The following is an 18,115-nucleotide window of genomic DNA, read 5'->3' on the forward strand; positions in this document are numbered from 1 at the left end:
ATCATAGTTCTACTTTGTGGTATTTCTCTGCTTGCCCTTCAGCAACCTCCAAGTCTTTGGTAAGTTCCAAGATGTTGATATCCAGCAGGCCAAGAGCCAGTAACACCTTCACTCCTCAGCGTGCAGATTCCTTACAGCTTGCATAAGGTAGAGTCACAATCTCCCTATTTCCTCCTGTCAGTTTGGGAGGTGTGAGAAAAAGAACAGTATTTGAGGGCAGGTCATTGCAAACTACTGAATAAAGATGGTTTTCTGGGATTCCAAAAGGCAAACCCTCAGAGGAAGGGAGAGGATATGATGAGGGCAATGAACTGGAGATAATAAACCACTGAAAAACTGCAGAAGAAAGGAAAAAAGATACCAAAAAAACCAAAGGAGAAGAAATGGAGGGCAGAGGGGAGGGAAGATGGTTGAACATTAGATCTTCCAGTACTGACTTGCCCTTCGGCTTAGCAGATCTGTGTGTGGAAGCTCAGCTGGGCCTGGAACACCAATTCCAGATCACAGGTGACCAATTACTTAGGATCTCAGTGCCTTACTGGGTCCCCAGCCAGACCCAAACATGCTGTTGCCCACTGTAGTGTACACTGACATTCTGGATGGGATGTGAGTAGGATATGAAAGTGCCCTGACAATGTAGCTGACCAAGTGGCCCAGACATAAGCTGGAGGGTTCCTGCCAGGTGGTTAAATGGGAAGGAAAGGGAGAGAAGAAAGCAAGGGGAAGGCCTGGGTACCCTGGGATGAGAGGTGATGCAGGCAGTGCATGAGATTTTGTACAGATAGGAGGATAAAAGGATGCTTGTGGGGTGAGAAGGAATGACTGCCACCATCTCCTGATGTGCTGCAAGTCCAACCTGCAAATAATACAAAATGTACAACGTTTCACTGCATTCACTCTTAGGTAGTTCTTCCTTTTTGACCTTTCCTCCCCTTTTGAGATGGTCTCTCTTTACTTGCTAAAAGCCTCCTTTTAGGAGGTGCTAACAGCAAAGCATTAAGAAGAGGGGAAAAAACCAACAGCACAAAAAGAGAAAGCCAGGAGGAGTAAATAAACACACGAAAGTCCCCCAGCCCTGTTCTTCTGCTCCCCTCAGGAAAAAAACAAAAAACAAAAAACAAAAAACAAAAAAAAAAAAAAAAAAAAAAAAAAAAAAAAAAAAACAACTCCCCAAAAAACCACCAACCCCCCCCCCCCCCCCCCCCCCCCAACACCTTCAGTGGTTTAGAGAGAGCAGAGGCTGTTTTAGTTCCACTCTTATGAGAAAAATTAGAACAAGTAGTGGCCCCTTTGCATGAAGCGGTGGCAAGGCCCCTCCTTCCTCTACCAGAGCAGAGCTCTTCTCAGTAATGAAGAGAAACTGCTTTCCAGGAAAACGAAGCTGCAGGGGCTGCCCAGATGGCAGTGACCCAGCAGGGCTGCGGGGAGCCGGGTGCTCGCGGTCTGCCAGCCCCGCCCGGCGGTGCGGTACGGCACGTCCCGGAGGATGGATGGATGGATGGATGGATGGATGGATGGATGGATGGATGGATGGATGGATGGATGGATGGAGCGAGGGGAGCAGAGCCAGCCGCGCAGGGGTCACGCCGCGCACTGTGGCCGAAGCGCTTTCATTTCACCCTGCAACACCTTCTGCCGTGGCGGCTTTCCCCCACGGCCGCCGCAGAACAGAGCTCTCGCTCGTTGCCAAGTCCGTGCCCCTGGCTCACTTAAGGGAGGAAGACCCAGCAGACAGCGACCTTCTAGGTTTTCAAACAAAGCATCAGGCTGCATAATCTGGAAGATATTTAGGTCAGATTTAAGCAGCTGCAGTCTTTTATAACTGTACAGCAAACCACTCCCTCACCTCTGAATCTTGCCTACATGTCAAACACCCTGGAGCAGTACAGGACAGTCCAGGAGGTACCAGCCTTCCGCACCAGTGGACTCAGGTGTGAGCTCCTTGAGGCTCTGTGGTCACACAGATAAATCCATGACCACCCCAGGTAACTTCTCCCAACATTGCTGCCCTACAGACATGAAGGTGGAAGCTCAGTTAAGGATTTCATTGTATCCTTGAGGTCAATTGCCTCTCCTTGTTATCCCTCATTTTCAGGACATGTTACTGGGGGCTGAAATGGATGGATTTTGCCCAAATCTTTTTGCTCAGAATCCTTCAGCTGGGACATGTAGCCTCAGTCCTGCCCATGCTTTCCTAGATTTGTACCCCCCTACACTGAGGCGGGTGGTGATGCTGAACCCTACTCACAGAACACAGGAACTGAGTTCACTCACTTGTGGCACTTTTCCAAAGCAGACAAAAACAGCCGGGAGAGGCTGTTTGCAGGGAGCAATCCAAGACAGAGATCCCATAGCAGAAAGGTCCTAAGTAATTGTTGGACCTAGAAACAGGGGCTTCCTCAGCTGAGGAAACCAAGCCTCTAAATGAAGTAAAACAATATAAAATGCAAGGAGTATAGCTATGGAGTATAATTTTGGGAGCAGTTGTAGCAAAAGCATTGCAGGCTGGTACCATCTGACAGCCATGTCTATTGCAGTAGACTAATTTCCAGACCACTCTGCTTTCCAGATGATCACAGGACAAAGAACTCTGTCACATTAATCACTGTTGTTTTGTTAAACATCCTATCTTCATTAAAAAACTGCCAATGGTTGGAAAGCTGCCAGCACCCTAAGTAAACCACTGAAGACTTTAACTCCTTTCTCCATTATCAAATGTATACCTCATCTCTAGACTGTTTTTTCTTGTGCCATTGTTAGGCAGTGTGACAATCGAAGAGCAAAAATGCTATGCTACACAGGTATACTAAGGCGTTGGTCATATTGGTCCTAAATGCTTCTCTCTCATAAAATGTGTTCCAACTCCTTTACAGGCTTTTCTGGGTTAGGTTTGTTCCTTTTTTACTCTAAAGAATTTTTCTCCGCAAGTTGCTGGGAGACTAAGTACTGGGTGCTTAAGGTGCTTGACCAAAACAAGGAGGTGGCCAAAAGTGGGGAGGGGCAGATAAGGACAGGGCTGGGGGCAGCTTTGCTCCCGACATCACATCGCACGGGAGAGGACACGGGCAGGCCGCTGCTTGCTGCGGGAGGAGTTCGCTGTCCCTGCTGGGTCTGGTCCTCAGAAAATCTACCACCATCTGCTCGTGGGCCCTGGAACTTTGAGTTTGTCTCCTCCTGCCCTGCTGGGCCGGCTCTGTCCCGCCACCGCCGTTTCTTCAGCACTGCTGTGAGGCTTTTTTGCTGTGCTGTAGTCCTGCACCCCCTGCCCTGCTGGGACATCCCTGATGTTCCAGCTACTGCCGGCAGAGCTTCTGATCGTCCACCAGTCTGGGATTTTCCACCATTCCAGCCTGGTGCTTTCGGAGTCCTGAGAGATAGGACTGACCTGGGCTTTGTGAAACAAAGGTTCCTGGTTATGTTATTATTATCGCTGTAGTTGTTGTTTGCTTGTGTTGTTATGCATTCTAGTAAAGAACTGTTTATTCCTAACCCCATACCTCTTCCTGAAAGCCCCTTTAATTTTCTAAATTATAATAATTTGAAGGGAAGCCCTGCTCCTCCATAGAAGATATGTGTTTCAAACCAAGGCACAGGCCTTAAAGCTCTGCCAGAAGCCTCACACTCCAGCTTGTTCCCTTCCTCATTGAATTAGAGCTGTCAAAACTGGGAATTCTTTCACACCGGTAATCACCTCCATGGAATTAGCAGACACAATATAATCTCCTGCAATATAATCTCATTACACCTGTTCCACATTCCCTGCTTATTATACATGGGAGAATGGAATTAGCTTTTCTGACTGCAGTGGGAGCTCACACTCAGCTGCTGCTCCACTATGAGTCACTCCTACAAACAGCACTGCCCGATCAAAAGTGTGGCCCAGGTGGAGTAACTCACTATTGGACTGTTTCAAAAACTCCCCTTACATGCTTGTATCAACTTTAATATTTTGACACTTGCTATCTAGTAAATTCTCAGTCTGATTACTACAAAATGTATTAATTTGGTATCATTCCAGTATTTTAAAAATTAAAACACAGTGTAAGACTATCAGTCTCCTTGCTGGAGAGCTTCAACAGCTTTAATTTTTGTCAGCCAAATCCATAACCCAAATCTGTAACTTGTATTCCAAAAGTTCCCAAGCAGTTTTATAGAATCTTTTCCATAAACACATGAGATTTAGTGTTAACTTGAACTTTTCCCTTGTTTTTAAATGATCCTAGTATGTGCTATTTCCTTATTCTGTCTGAGGTCAATAAGGAGCTGGTAGGCCTGTAATTACAAGTGTCAGATTATTTAAGGTTTTCACTATCATTTCCTCTCAGCCTATGGGGAATCTGCCAGATTTTCCAAGTGAAAGACAGTTAAGTCTAGACAAGAGCTGGAGAGAAACTTCTCTTCTTCCCCTGCCACTTCATACATTAAAATAGGTGCATGCTCTAAAGGTGGGTATGGATTTTGTAGAGATCTGGAGAGTAGCTCACCTCGCAAGTTAATCTAAACAGGCCTAGGGGATGGGAACCAGCAGAGACTCCTGCATCTATCCCAAATATAACAGACTTTCTGATTAAGGAGCAAGTGGAAAGCCGAGACTGGAAAGAGTTTATTTGTATGATGGGTGCTTATATACAACTTATATGCCAGAAATGTTTCTAGCTATTTCATTAGTTGCAAATAAAGTGATACAAATGTGCACCACTTGGACCTGATGCATGGTGTGCGCCTGGGGCTGCTTCCAGCTGAATGATGGTGGTTCATGTGGACATGATTTAAGACCCCAGCAGCCCCACTATCCAAATTATGCTGCAGGTTAATCCCTGAAGTAGATGCACTCCACTTTTTCAAACACTCATTGCTTGGCTTAAAACAAATATTTTCATTTAAGTTACTATATTTGCCTCATCTCTTTGTCTCTCCTACCTTCTGCACAGCTAGAGAGCTCTGTAACAACTGAGTTTAGCTCAGTTAGTTACAGCAATGATGCCAATAAATGAGGAGCACAATGGGTCAGGAGCAAAAGGGACAAAGCAATTTAAGCCATCACAGATTTTTTTTTTTTTTTTTTGCACTTAATATGTAAGCAACTTTTTCAATCAGAAATTCACATAAATGAAATTCAACAAGAAATTAGGGCAAACCAAAGAAAAAGTACACCACACAAGGTACCTGGATGTGTCTGTTGCTGTTGAGAAGAGATCGCAGAATGATATCCCACCCCAACTCTTCCCACCTGGGGAGCTCATTTAAAGTTCCCCAGGTGGGAAGCTTGAGACTTCCTGGGACCATCTCCAAGGCAACCAAGATTTGTAGATGGAGCTCAAACGAAAGCCTGTGAGCCAGCATGTTGGAGCTGCTTGCTCATGATAACATGCTTGCACATGATCACTTTTACTTTCCTGTCTACTATAGATTGCAGCATATGCTCACAATATGGGGCTTTATATAGAGGTATGTCCTCTATCCTCTGAAAGAAATCACTTAAGCTAGCAATAGCATGGGGTTTTGGGGTTTTTTTGGTGTTTTGGTTTTGTTTTGGTTTTGTTTGGTTGGTTGTTTTTTTGTTTGTTTGTTTTTTATAACTGCACAAAAGAAATTGGGCTACAGGACTATTACTAATATATCAACATAAATAGATCAATATGTCAGTACCTCGGTGCTTGAATCTAACCAGCTATGGGGAATTTGTCCCCCGGTAGTAATCAATCTGCTGTACTTGAAGTTTCCTCACCAGATCAGCAGCTAGCACAAACTGATCAATGCTATTCCAAGTCAGCGGAGCATAACAGCTTTGCATGTCCCAGTGTTCACCCTTGCAGGTCTCTTGCTTCTTTGCAAGGACACAGAGGTTAAATTGCCCTTTGCTAAGCTCATGGGACATCTCACACTAACTCATAATTCTTTATTCAAAACCAGCCTTTCTTACCACCAGTCCAGTGTAGCCCAGCCAACACCTCAGCAGCTTTCCAGGTGGAGTCTAGTTTGTTCCTCCATGAGCAGCAATCCTACTGCAGTGGCCTGTGGCACTTACTAGAAGTAGATGCAATAAAATGAATTCTGTGAGCCATCCAAATTCTGCTGTACATCCCACTTAGGGCCCTTCCCCTTGGGGGGTTTTCCAGCTGTGCTGGGGGAGATTCACAGTCTTGTAAGATGTTGGGCTGCTCTTTTAGAGGGTTGAGTAGCATTGCTAGAGAAGGTATGAGAGACCTGGAGTACAGTGCAACAATCTGGCTTTGGCTTTGGGTGACAGTCCTGCTGCTGAGGGGAGGGTACAGAGCACATCCCAGTGCAATCTTCTCCCCTTAGAGCTCTATCTGAAATCACCCATTCCCAATCATTTCTGTGAGGAATTTTTCCTTTCCCATTAGGTGTCTGCTGGTAGAGCCTCCTACTACAAGTGATTTAGGATGCAGGTCACAGGAGTCCAACATCACTAGAGAACACATTATTCCCATCTGAGTCCCAGAATAATCTCTGTGACCCAAAGCAATGAGAGCCCAGATCCTACTGGCTGCTGGAATGGGGGAGAAAGCCCAGTGTGGTGGTCCAAGACCTGTGGGTGGGCACGAGGGCAAGCATTTACAGCAGGATCCCAGGATTATCCTAAACAAGGCTTGTGCCCAAAACCTGGTATTAGGTAGAGATCAGAGCTGACAGGTAAACAACTTGGGTAACTACCACCTACCTTCAAGCTCTGTCCAGAGCTTTTGCCTTGTAACAAGCTCCATGGGACCAGCTCCAGCATGTAGCCCTCAGAGGATGTTACTTGTGGGTACAAGTTCTTGGAGGTGAAGTTCTCCATGCCCCAAGCACAGATGGTAGCCAAGGCCTCAGGATGATCTGTGCTGTGCTTGCATGGCTGGCTGGACAATGCCACCACCTTCAGTGGACTCATTTCTCTGCTCCCCAGAAGTTGGGTCTGGCTCATGAGTGGCAATGGATTTTCCTGGCCATGACCTGTTGTGCCACCAACCACTGGTGTATGTGCCAACAGTCCACGTAACTTCTCATGGCACAGAGTCCTCTTCCTCAAGTCATGCCACAGACTGAAGAACTACAAGCCTAGCAGCAGCCACTGCCTAACAATTACACTGCTGTCTGGTGGTTTCTTTAGGAGGAAATTCCAGAAATTCACAGAAGGGCCCTGCCCTCCATTAACAGCAACTGCTATTTGGTTATTGATCATTATTATTGAGTGCATTTTACAAATCTGTTCTGCCAAGCTGTTTCTGGCTTTTCACCTTTTGTAAGCAGCCATCCACCTCTGAAAGTTGCAGGAGAGAAGCTGTAGAAGTTACTGTGGCCTCTCTCTGCAATGTTCCCCAGCCCTTGTAGTCTGCTTTCCTGCTCCTCCAGTATAGAGGCCTAAGAAAAGGCACCAGACACTTTGCAAACCTGTAAAAATTCATGTTCTGATTTCCTTTCTAATGCCTCACATGGAGAGGAGGCTGTGAGCCTACCCAGCACTCTTGTTTCTTCTCAGTGATGGGTCCCCAAGGTTACATTTCAACTGCCGTGGTGCAGAGCCCATTTTGCCAGGATGAGTTAGAGCTAGACAGGAGAAATAGAGCTCTAAGCTTCTACACTGGTTTCTTTCAAGCTTTTTAGGCTGTTCTGAAAATATATTATTTAATTTAGGAGACTGACGTGCTGAACTGAGCATAGGGCTTTTAGTGACCAATATAAAAATGATTCCCTAAGAACATACATTCTTTCTGCTTCCTTCAACTGTTCCAGCAAGGGGTCCCACTGCTCACAGTGCGATTTGACTTTGCCTCCTTTGACCGCAGAGTCCTTGACCGCAGAGGAATGGCTGTGCTGTGCTTTAGGCCTAGCAGACTGACTGCTGGACAGCATAAGAGGCACCGGTAAGCAGCCATACTCGGGTTTTGGCTTCCTTGAAACTTGGTCTATGCAGACACCACCTTTTTGGGCAATTAATGAGGCAAACCGTATAGAAAGCTCTTAATCTGAGAGAGGTGTGTTTTCACAGGGGAGGAGTGGAGCGGCTAAGGCAGTGGTGTGTGCTGTGTATCTGTGGCAGCTTGGCCCTGTAGCAGCCAGTTCACTGCCATGGGTCACAGGATGGGGGGTGACTCTTGTCCCTGAAGCACATGTTAGGAGTTCTGAGAGTCTCTATCAGAGAGTGACAGAAGTTCAGTGTTAGTGTCAAGCACTGGGCCTGTTTGATGTCAATGTGAAGCTCCTGGGTCACAGTTAAAACATCTCACACTGTGTCACTACAGTACAGGCAGTTTCCATCCTCGGTAATGTGTCTTCTGGAGGTAGTCAACGATGCGGCCATACCTCCTTGATTTCGATTCCTCAGAGATTCCCATCAAGGCCAGGAGGTTGTTCGCAGCTCCAGACCCTACAGCTAAGGTTAAGTTCCCGTTCCTCTTGCTGAGCCCTTGCTGATGCAGGAAGAGGCGGGGGCCGGGAGCCCCAGGGAGGAGGCCAGCGGGGCGGTGCAGCCGGCCCTCCCTGCTCTGCTCTGCCCTCCCTGCTCTGCCCTGCCCTCCCTGCTCTGCCCGGCCCTCCCTGCTCTGCCCGGCCCGCCCCGCTCTGCTCCGCCCGGCCCCTGCTCTGCCCTCCCCGCTCTGCCCTGCCCGGCCCTCCCCGCTCTGCCCTCTCCGCTCTGCCCGGCCCTGCCGCCTCTGCTCAGCCGGCCGGGCCGCCCGGAGCGGTAGGAAGGGGCTGGGGCGCTGCGGGAGGGCGGTGAGCGGAGAGGGAGCCGGGTCGGCCGTGGCGTCCCGGGGGTCGCCGTCGGCGCCGGGCAAGGGTCGGTCCCCGGGGAGCCCTTCCCCGGGGCCGGGAGCAGGACCGGGGCCAAGCGTTCCGGGGCGAGGTGAAGGCCCGGGTGTAGCGGCGCCTCCTGCTCGCCCAGGGAGGCCTCAGCCCGGGGCCGGGGGGCACCCGAGGCCGGAGCCCCGCTGGGCCCGGGCAGGGCTGCCAAGGGCCATCGGCCTTTGCCGGGAGCTCGGGCCCTCAGGATAGGGCAGGTCCACGGCCACGCCATTGAAAGCCAGCCCACGGTTATTTGTCAGGATCTGGCCCGGCGAGTGTAGCTGGGATCGGACACAGCCCCGTGATCAGCAGGCAGGGCCCGGTTCCTGGAGCGTTGCTGATGGAGACTGGCACTCCTGCAGCACTGCTGGGCCTGGGCCTGGGCCGAGCTTAAACGCACTCATGGGGAGCCCCAGGCTTGACTGACTGGGGCCATCAGGGCCCTGACAGCAGGCTACCCCGTCCGTCCTCACTCCTTAGAGAGGTATGGGCTCAGGAGGGACTCGCTGTTGAGTGATTTAATTGCTGTGTGGTTTCAGGGCTGTTTAAGGGAGCAGATAAGCAAGACAGGTCACTTGGAAGGGGATATGACATGAGAGACTTATAGATAGGGATAGTCAGGTTACCTGTGGCTTAGGGGTAAAAGGGAAATGTTTAAACAACCATTGGAAGGTCGCCAGAGGCTGGGTTCACTCAGGAGCTGGTGCTTGAGCAATGGTCAGTGGTTGCCAGGTGGATGAGATGGTTTGAGGTCGATATAGTGCTTGGCAGGTTGTGGACCTGCAAAGGTCCCTGGCCCCAAGGGGTGCACAGGTGGGTGGCAGCAGTGACCTGCTGTGCAGGATGGAGCCAGCTGCTCTCCCAAATGAGCCAACCAGTGGTGTGAAAGAGAAGCACCAAGGTAAAAAAGGGCAAGGTGGTAACAGTCTAATGCTGGAGGCAGCATCCTTATTCCCCAAACTGTCTTTTCGGTCCAGGATATGTGCCTGCCTGGCTGACTGCAGCTAGCTGGGGGAATTCTACATGGTTCCCTCTTGCCAGATCTCCTGTGCCTTTTGGTCAGGTTGCAGCTGCTGCAGAGACAGAGAGGTTTCCTCCTTCTGCGTAAGGAAAGCTTATTTCTTCCTAGGAGCATAGCTAGTACGTGCTGGGAGAAGGATTCCCCAAACAGGCAGTCAGGAACAGTAGCTTGGGATGTTGAACGGGGAGCTATAAATCAGCAAGCTGCTAATTAAGACCACAGGAGACTGGTGAATTACTGAAGACCTGCATTATTCTTTTCAGAGCTCTAGACCATTAACAAGGCCCCTGGGACCTTCTCCAAGTACGTGACTCTCCAAGGACAACCCCCTGTTTTGGGCATGTTCTCAGAGTTGAAGTTCCTTGTGCCCTGGGGACACGTGGCAGCCAAAGCCTGGGGACACTCAGAGGGACACCCTGTGCTGTGTTTACATGGCTGGTTGGACAATGCCAACACCTTTGACAAGCTCATTCCACTGCTCCCCAGAGGTAGGTGTGGCTCATCAGAATGGCTCATGTTGTGTGGGCAGGCTGTACATCCTGTACTCTTTCCCTTTCAGGTTGTTATTATGTGGCAATGGATTTTTCTGGCCATGGTTTGTCATCCCACCGACCTGCAGGCTGCCCCTACCATTTCCTGGATTATGTGACTGATGTGCGCCGGGTGGCAGCAGGTGGGTAGTTGAAGGAACCCTCGAGGGGGTGCTTGTGCAGGGGATGCTGTGTTGGTCCTGCTCTTTCCAACAAGCAAGCAGCATTTACTGTCAGGAGAGGAATCAGTTTCCCCTGCTTCTCAGTTTGATACTAACCAGTGCTTTGTGACTGAATAAGCATCTGTCTTTCTCACTGTTTTGGGAAAGGATGAAACTGTAAGCCCTGAGTCTTTCTGTAGTGTTTCTATACTAAAAAAGCAGTAATGGTGAATGGGGGATGCAACTAAATAGTTTTGCCAGACTGGCTTTTTGTAAGCAGTCAGTGACCCCTAACCAGTATTAGGTGTAAGTTGGGAACTTCTGTTTCTCCCTGATGGAACTTTGCTGCTTGCTTTAGTATCATACCAAGAAATCTGAAAGTCAAAGTGTCTTGTACTTCTAATAACTCCTGATGTAACTGTCCATCTGTATACTTGGCATGTGTGGTTTTACATCCCCCATTCAGTACACAAAAGAGCCACTAGAAGCTCTCGGATGTTCCAGAGGATAACCCCCATCTTTCAGTGAGGTATATTTCAGATGGGCAGCACTGATAAAGCTGTATTTTCCTGTAAGCCTCCCAGAGTGCCCTAAAAATGGACTGAAGAGCCTGATGTGCTAAATGGTGCAGAAAGCTTTCACTTGGAATCATACTTCCCTCAATGCAGCAGACATAGCTCTGTGTCCTCACATGTCTTGCAGAATGCCCTGCAGCAGAACTCTCTGTCAAGGTTTCTTTCACCAGATGCTGCCCAGTCAGGCTCCTCTGCTTCTTGCCAGTCTCATGTCTGGCAGTGAATGGGACTTTGCTGGAGTTTGTTTGACATACAGAGAGAGCTTGAGAGCTGTATGATTAAACTGCCATGGAAATGAGGTGGTGAATGCTCTTTTTCTTCAAAACCGGCCTATTTAGCTGCTTACTTCCTGGATTAAGAAGTAAATGTGGCGATGCAAAAGCCCTCCTGGGAGAAAGGGCCCATGTCAGTGGAGAAGCAGCAAAATGCTGCTGCTCTGGTTTCTAATGTAGCACTATCTGTTTTTCTCTGTTGCTATTTAGCCTTGAAGTGGAGGAGGTTCACCCTGATGGGTCACAGTATGGGTAAGTGGCTCTAGTCCTTGTAAACTGTGAGATTAATAGAAATCAGTAGATAATTAACTTCCAAGACATGCTGCTAGGAGCTGGATTGGAATATTTATTATATTATGCCAAGTATGAGGTCTCTGCTTGAGTGATTGAAAAATCTGTGCCCGTTTTTGAAATGCCTGTTTTCAAGACCCTGTAGTACAGACAGTGGTAACTCTTGCTGTGAGCATTTCCCCCACTCATGGGAGGGAACAGTGGTTGGCAAAGAGGCATGGGCTACACAGGAGAATTCACAGCAGGCCTTCCTACCTGGTCTCCACAATGCCTGGGAACAGACAGCCCATTTGATGGGCTGTAAAGCTGACTGAGGGGAACTGGACTCCAGGATCCATCCCTTTGAGCTTGGAGTATGATTTGATTTTGCCACAATTTGGAGTTTGTGTCCCAGGGCTGCTCTGGTCACAGCTAACAGGACCTGCACAACAAGGCATTTTAAACAGTAACTCCTTGGCCTTTGCTGCCTGAGGGAGGTGGGAATGGCACAAGATGGGGAATACAGCAGGTCAACAGCCCTGGTCTCTGCCTGCATGTTGCAGGCTGGGAGACCTCTCCTCTGTACTGGGGTTTTGTCCCAAGGTACAATGCACATTTTTATTTCTGAGGCAGCTCCTGCTGTGGGGAAGGTGAATTTCTGTTACAAGGGGCTGTTCTGTGCATTGCTGAGCACTCTTTCCTCCTTTGCAGGTGGGGCTGTGGCAGGAATGGTGAGTAAAACATGATTTCTTCATGGGGTTGTGATTTCTGCAACTGCAACAACAAATGGGAAAGGAATGAAGGGACAGACCTGGATCTCAGGGGAGGAGAGGCCTTTCCCTGACCCCTCTCCCATGCAGCAGGATAAAGACATCACTCAGTGCTCAGCTTTTCATTCTCTTGTTGTTTCATGTCTCTTCAGTTCTGTTTCCTTTATCCTGAGATGGTGGACAAGCTGATCCTGCTGGAAAGTCTTGGCTTTCTTCTAGCTCCGGAGGTTAGATCTCATGTGTCCTTCCCTTCACTTTTTAAAAATACAAAAAAAGATTTTTTTTTTTCTTTCCCTCACTTGTTCAGAGAAAGCACTGGTGTGACCACTTCCTGGCAGATCACACAAGTCCCAGTGCTCTTCCTTTTGGCAGGCACTGATCTGCTCCCTGTTGCACAGACTGAAATCCATCCTTAGAGTGGCCCTTGGGGCACACTTGGTAGAGCTCCACATCCTGCAGTCCCTTAGCACTGTAATTTGCTTGTCTGTGCCAAGCCCTTGTACAAAGGAAACTGGAACCTCTGTCCAGGCAGCTGCCAGCTGAGGTTATCTGTGGAGATTCGATAGTTATCTTTTTGCCAACAGCTTGTTGGATGACCTGGGCACAAGACTGGTGGATTTCTTTTTCTGTTCCTGGCAGTTCATAAAGCTACATTCCCAACTTGCCATCATTGGTACCAGGTGCTGGAGATTTTGCTGGTAGTAGTGGGACAGAAGCCGTAGGTCAGAGAGACAAAAAATACCAAACTTTGGAGAGTTGTCCTCAACTTAGAAGTGAGATAGGAAGAGTTAGAAAGGATAGCAAGGATAGGATAAAAGGTTAGTAAGTTCATTACAGCCATATTGATGTGCCCTTTCTCCCAGAAATGGGCATATTTAATAAGATACCCATAACTGGTACTGGTTCTGAGGGATGTTGAAGAGTGAAATTCCTTCTGCTCTCCAATAAGGGGTAAAATCATTCAGAAGGGAGGAGTTACTCTTCTTCCCTACCTCTCTGTGTTTCAGGACACTGAGGCATGGCTGAAATCAAAACGGAGTGTGATTGACAGACTGCTGAGTCTGGAGGCAGAACAGCAAACTCCCAAAGTATGGAGCCCCGAAGCAGCATTGCAGAGGTGGGTTCCCATCCATCCTCTTCATTTACTGCCTGCCCTCACCTTGAGAGAGTTACAGCTGCACAAATGAAAAAGGAAAACTGTCCCTGCATTTCACCTTTCTAATCCTCTTCTGGAATCCCAGGAAGACTTTTTGCTTCTGCTGCCAGAAGCTGCTCCTTTCTGAAGCAGCCTGAGAGCTCACTGTCACCTTGTCATGCCATTTTTGCTTCACTTCCTTCCTTTTTCCAGCTTCACAATCTCTCTGCCATGTCTCCGTCAGGCTTTTAGAAGCAAACAGCCATCTGACAGCAGAGGGCGGGGCAATCCTGCTGCAGCGAGGAGCAACTGTGACACCCGCTGGTAAGGGGCCGTGTGGTGCTGGGCCACTGCTGGGTGTGCAGAGGGACTGGTGCCAACAGCCATTATCTTCTGCAAGGTACAGGGTGCCCTAGCTACAGATTTACACAGCCTGAATGGGGTCAATTAAGTCTGGAGGCAGAGTTCTCCATTCCCAGCAACTGGGTTTGGTGCTCAAATCCTAGAACAGGTAAAGAAAATAAATTAAAAGAAGGAGAAATCTGAATTAATCCTATTCCTCTCATCTCAAAAAGTCTTAGGCTGACCCCAAAAGTGAGTTAAAACAGAACAACTCCCGCTCCTATGAAACATGAAAACCTTCTGTTTTTTCTTTCCAGGGCTGGTGTATAACAGAGACCTGAGAGCCCGTATGGTGAGCACTGCTCTTCTGACATACCCCCTTACTGCTTTAGAGTCTTGAGCTTACAGAACACTCAGACAGAGGATGCCTGCTCACTGAGCTAGGCCCGGCCTCCACCCAGCTACTTTCTGCTTCCCCAATTCTCTCGTCCGATTAACATGTCTTTTAAATGCTGCTTTTAAAAGAGCCTGCACTTGATAATTGATTCAGCTTACAGAGTCACTGGAAAATGTTACCTTTTGTTTTGTCAGAAGTTCCTCTGCCCCAGGGCCTCCTGGCCAAATTTTCCTACTGTTCTAATTCTTCAGGCAGCAGATGGATGAATGCTTTCTGTCAGCTTCTTTGTCAGGTGACCTGAATAAGAAGGGGAACGAAGCAAAGTCCTTAGGTTTGATATTTTGATAGTTTTGTGCACTTTTAAACAAATAGGGCCTCCTCTATCTGTGCTATTGCCAGGATGTGGAAGCCAGGGCAATGTACTCTCTCCTTTTTAGTAAAAGCATTTTTTAAGCTTTTCTCTATGAGATCATTCCCATATGTGCTGCAGCCCAGCAGGCAATATTGTTGGCAGCCCTGAAACACAGCTGGACAGAAGGAGCCTTTGCAGAGCCAGTTACTTCTTTGTGCAGCCTGGATGCTTGTCATGTCCCAGCTTGGAAGCTTCAGGGCCAGTTATTTCTCCCTTCAGAGCCACTTGTGCAGGAGGGCTTGGGTACACCCTCTGCCCCCAGCTGCTGTCCCTCCCTGACCTTTGACACTTTCCCTCTCTTTGCATCTGCAGCAGAGTCGCGAGTTCTTCACGGTGGAGCAGTGTGTGAAGCTCCTGCAGAAGATCCAGGACCGTGTTCTCATCATCATGTGAGTGAGGCACAAACCATACCAACCCTTGCTGTCTCCTTCAGTGGAAGGAATGGAAGCTAGGAAGGAGTCCTACACTACCCCTTCCTCTGCACCAGTCATCCAGACTTTTGGCCAGCTGGTGTAACAGTACAGCTTCACATGTGAGAAGTATTTCCCAATTTCCCTCCACTGCTGTGAGTTGGGCAGGCTCCTGGAGAAGACAGAGAGCAACTGGAACATCCTCCCAGCCTGGCACTCTACTTTCAGGCTGGGACTCCCTGGTGCAAGACTGACTGAGGAAACATTAGTCCTGCCTCATCTTCCTCATGCTCTCGGCTTCACAATCCCACCTCACAACTTTCCATTCCTTGGCACTACAGCAAGGGGCCATCCTGGCAAATACGTGACCCTCCACAGCACCACAGCTACTTGCTGTCCCCCTGACCTGACTCTATCCCAGTCAGCAACCCAGCCTGCCCCTTTCTCCAGGCCCCAAAACCTCTTGCCTGAGCAAAGAGGTGAAACTACAACAGTCTCCATCTCCTCCAGCTACTCCTGAAGTCCCTGGTCTGACTGAGATCCTGCAAGCTCTCTCCTGTGGCACCTGGGCAAACACCTCTGGAGACATGGCCAGTGGCTTGCACAGAGTCCCACAAGCTGTTAAGCTGTCTGGGTACACAGCTTGTTCTGCGAGTTGTCCTCTGCCTTTTCCTATCTCCTTGGAGGGCAAGGTGTGCAGGGCTCTGGCTACTTTGGCTTGTGGGGTGCTGTTAAAAGACTGTCTAGAAAACAAGAAATGCTAGCAGTTAAGAATAGAGGTGCAGTTTTGGCTTCCCTGATCTGTTTTAGTATAAGAGGAGATTCAGGTAGGTCCCGCTTGTCCAGAAATGTAACATTGTGATGAGGTCAAGTCCTCTGGGCCATAGAAATGCCTTTGAGCCTGGGATGTCCCCTTGTCCCATCACCAGCACAGTAGGAGACAGCATGATCTTAGCTCTGCAAGAGATCTAATGCTGACTTCTTCAAGACAACTGTCCTGGTACCTCCTTCTCTGAGCAGGGCATAACCTGGTTAAATAAACAGCAGAGAGAGGCAGAAGGGACTGAAGGCAGATGTGGAAACCCTAAGGAAGGAAAAAGTTAAGAGCAGAAGGCAGAATGGGGGCAGGGAATTACATTCTCCGACAAGTTACAGAGCTAGACCTGGGAGGATAATGTTTACCCAGTCTCCACTCTGATACCACTAGGCAGTTGCCCAAGGTTTTACACGGATGGTTTGATAGAAAATAGCTGCTTAGCCAAGCTGTACACTCTGACTACCACGTCACTACCCTGTCACCTGCTGCATATGAGCAGCCTGGAAAGAACAGTTGGGTCTGTCATTCTAGTGTCTTGGGGACACTGCTTCTGCTCAGGACAGCCACAAAGACAAATGGGGGTACACTGGGTATTGTACTGAGCCTCACTGTTGTTTTTCAGATCACAAGATGGACTGTTGGTACCACACAACCTACCCAGCAGAAATCACTTTGTGAAAGCCCTGCAGGAGGCATTTGAGTCTACCCTCAAAGAGGTGAGAGCAAACTTCATCCTTGCATCTCAATTTGCTACCAACCTGGGAGCAGCAGCTGGGAAGCAGCTGACCTTGGTGGACACCCTCCACTTTGTCCTGAACAGCACAGCCCTCACACGGGGTGGAGGAGGGTGGAGTGGGCAGAGGAAGACAACTTTATCTCTGCTGCCAAAGTCCCAAGTTAGTACTGCCCTCTGGACCAGCTCTTCCCAGGTCCTCCCATCTCTGTCCTGCCTCACTTGCCCTAGCCCTTCCCATGAGTGTCACACAGCAAGCAGTGTGTGCCTGAGGGAATACTTTCCTGGTCCACATCATCTTATGTCCTTTCCCTCCAGCACATCCAGCTAGCAGAAGTGCCTGGGAGTCATTTTGTGCACCTGAATGAGCCCGAGATGGTATCTGGGATCATTAGCAACTTCCTGACAGCACAGAACACCAGGGCCAGACTCTAGGAAGCCCTCACAGCTGCAGCAGTCCAGGAGAACTGAAAGCTAATAAGCTCCAGAATTGTCACCATTCCTACCTCGTATCCAACATGACATCGTGATACTCTTTCCTATGCTTAACTCACTGCAGGGTGGAAAGCAGGTCTGCCAGGGGTTCTTTGAAGGAGAGCTGAGCAAAGTATCTCATTTGCCAAAGGGAGAAGGAATCCTTGCTCTATTTCCAGCTCTGTGAGTACAGGGAGAGAGGCCCAGAGTGGCCTTCCTCATGGCTTACTCCAAACTTGCACCCTGAAACAGAGCAGAACACAGGCAGAGGCATCCTCTGTGACAGCAGCACCACTACCAGCTTTGGCACTGCAAGAGAGGTGGCTCATCTTGCCTTCTCCCTGAGGATGGTGCAGTCAGGCTGCTCCCAGGATTTAACCTGCTGAAAAACAAGGAAAGTGTTCTGCTTCTCTGCTTATTTCCATAGATGCCTGAGGCCACAGGCTTCAGTGTCTCTGTTCTACTGTGAGAGCTGTTTTTTTAAGAATCAGCTTAAATAAGAGCTCACCTGTGCAGAGATTGTCCCTAATCTTTTAGCTGAAGCAGCTGGGAGAACTATAAGTAATGGAAAAGTTGGCAGGGGAGATTTCTATACTAAATAAAGATTAATGTTCTAATGTTAAGTCTGTCTTCTTGATCTATAGAACAAACCTCCTTTCTCTTTCAGGCCGCTTACCTAAGCAGCTAAAATGCATCTTGGGAGGCAGCCATTTTTACACACTGTCTGCCTTAGGTAGGCCATATTAAGGATCTACCTCCCAATTAAACTGATGCAAAAAGCCCACTGAAGCAGGCAGGCCCATCATCTCTACAAGCAATGCAAACTGTATTTGCAGTCATTTTTTTAGGAGAGGGTAAATCCATTTCATCTCAGCTCTCTGGAATTTACCACCACTTCCACCTATGTTCATGGTCACATCTCTAGTGAGGTTGCAGATAGTAAAATAAATGTGTAAAAGCCTGGGGCTGGGTGGGTTACTTCAATCACAGATCTACCACTATGTCCTAA

At 48.6% G+C, this 18,115-nt stretch overlaps 1 protein-coding gene across 1 annotated transcript; it reads left to right on the forward strand.

Annotated features, from left to right (window-relative positions):
* Positions 1–8,621: 8,621 nt before the first annotated feature.
* On the forward strand, positions 8,622–17,729 carry SERHL2 (serine hydrolase like 2). Its single transcript, XM_083859414.1, has 12 exons — positions 8,622–8,686; positions 10,072–10,296; positions 10,368–10,481; positions 11,557–11,598; positions 12,328–12,347; positions 12,539–12,613; positions 13,394–13,503; positions 13,766–13,845; positions 14,181–14,215; positions 14,985–15,061; positions 16,522–16,615; positions 16,951–17,729. Exons 2-12 carry the CDS (start codon positions 10,149–10,151, stop codon positions 17,065–17,067), a joined length of 912 nt encoding a protein of 303 aa, XP_083715540.1. The 5' UTR covers positions 8,622–8,686; positions 10,072–10,148; the 3' UTR covers positions 17,068–17,729.
* The last annotated feature ends 386 nt before the right edge of the window (positions 17,730–18,115 follow it).

This window comes from Zosterops lateralis (assembly GCF_965231275.1).
Source record: "Zosterops lateralis genome assembly, chromosome: 4".
NCBI lineage: Eukaryota > Metazoa > Chordata > Aves > Passeriformes > Zosteropidae > Zosterops > Zosterops lateralis.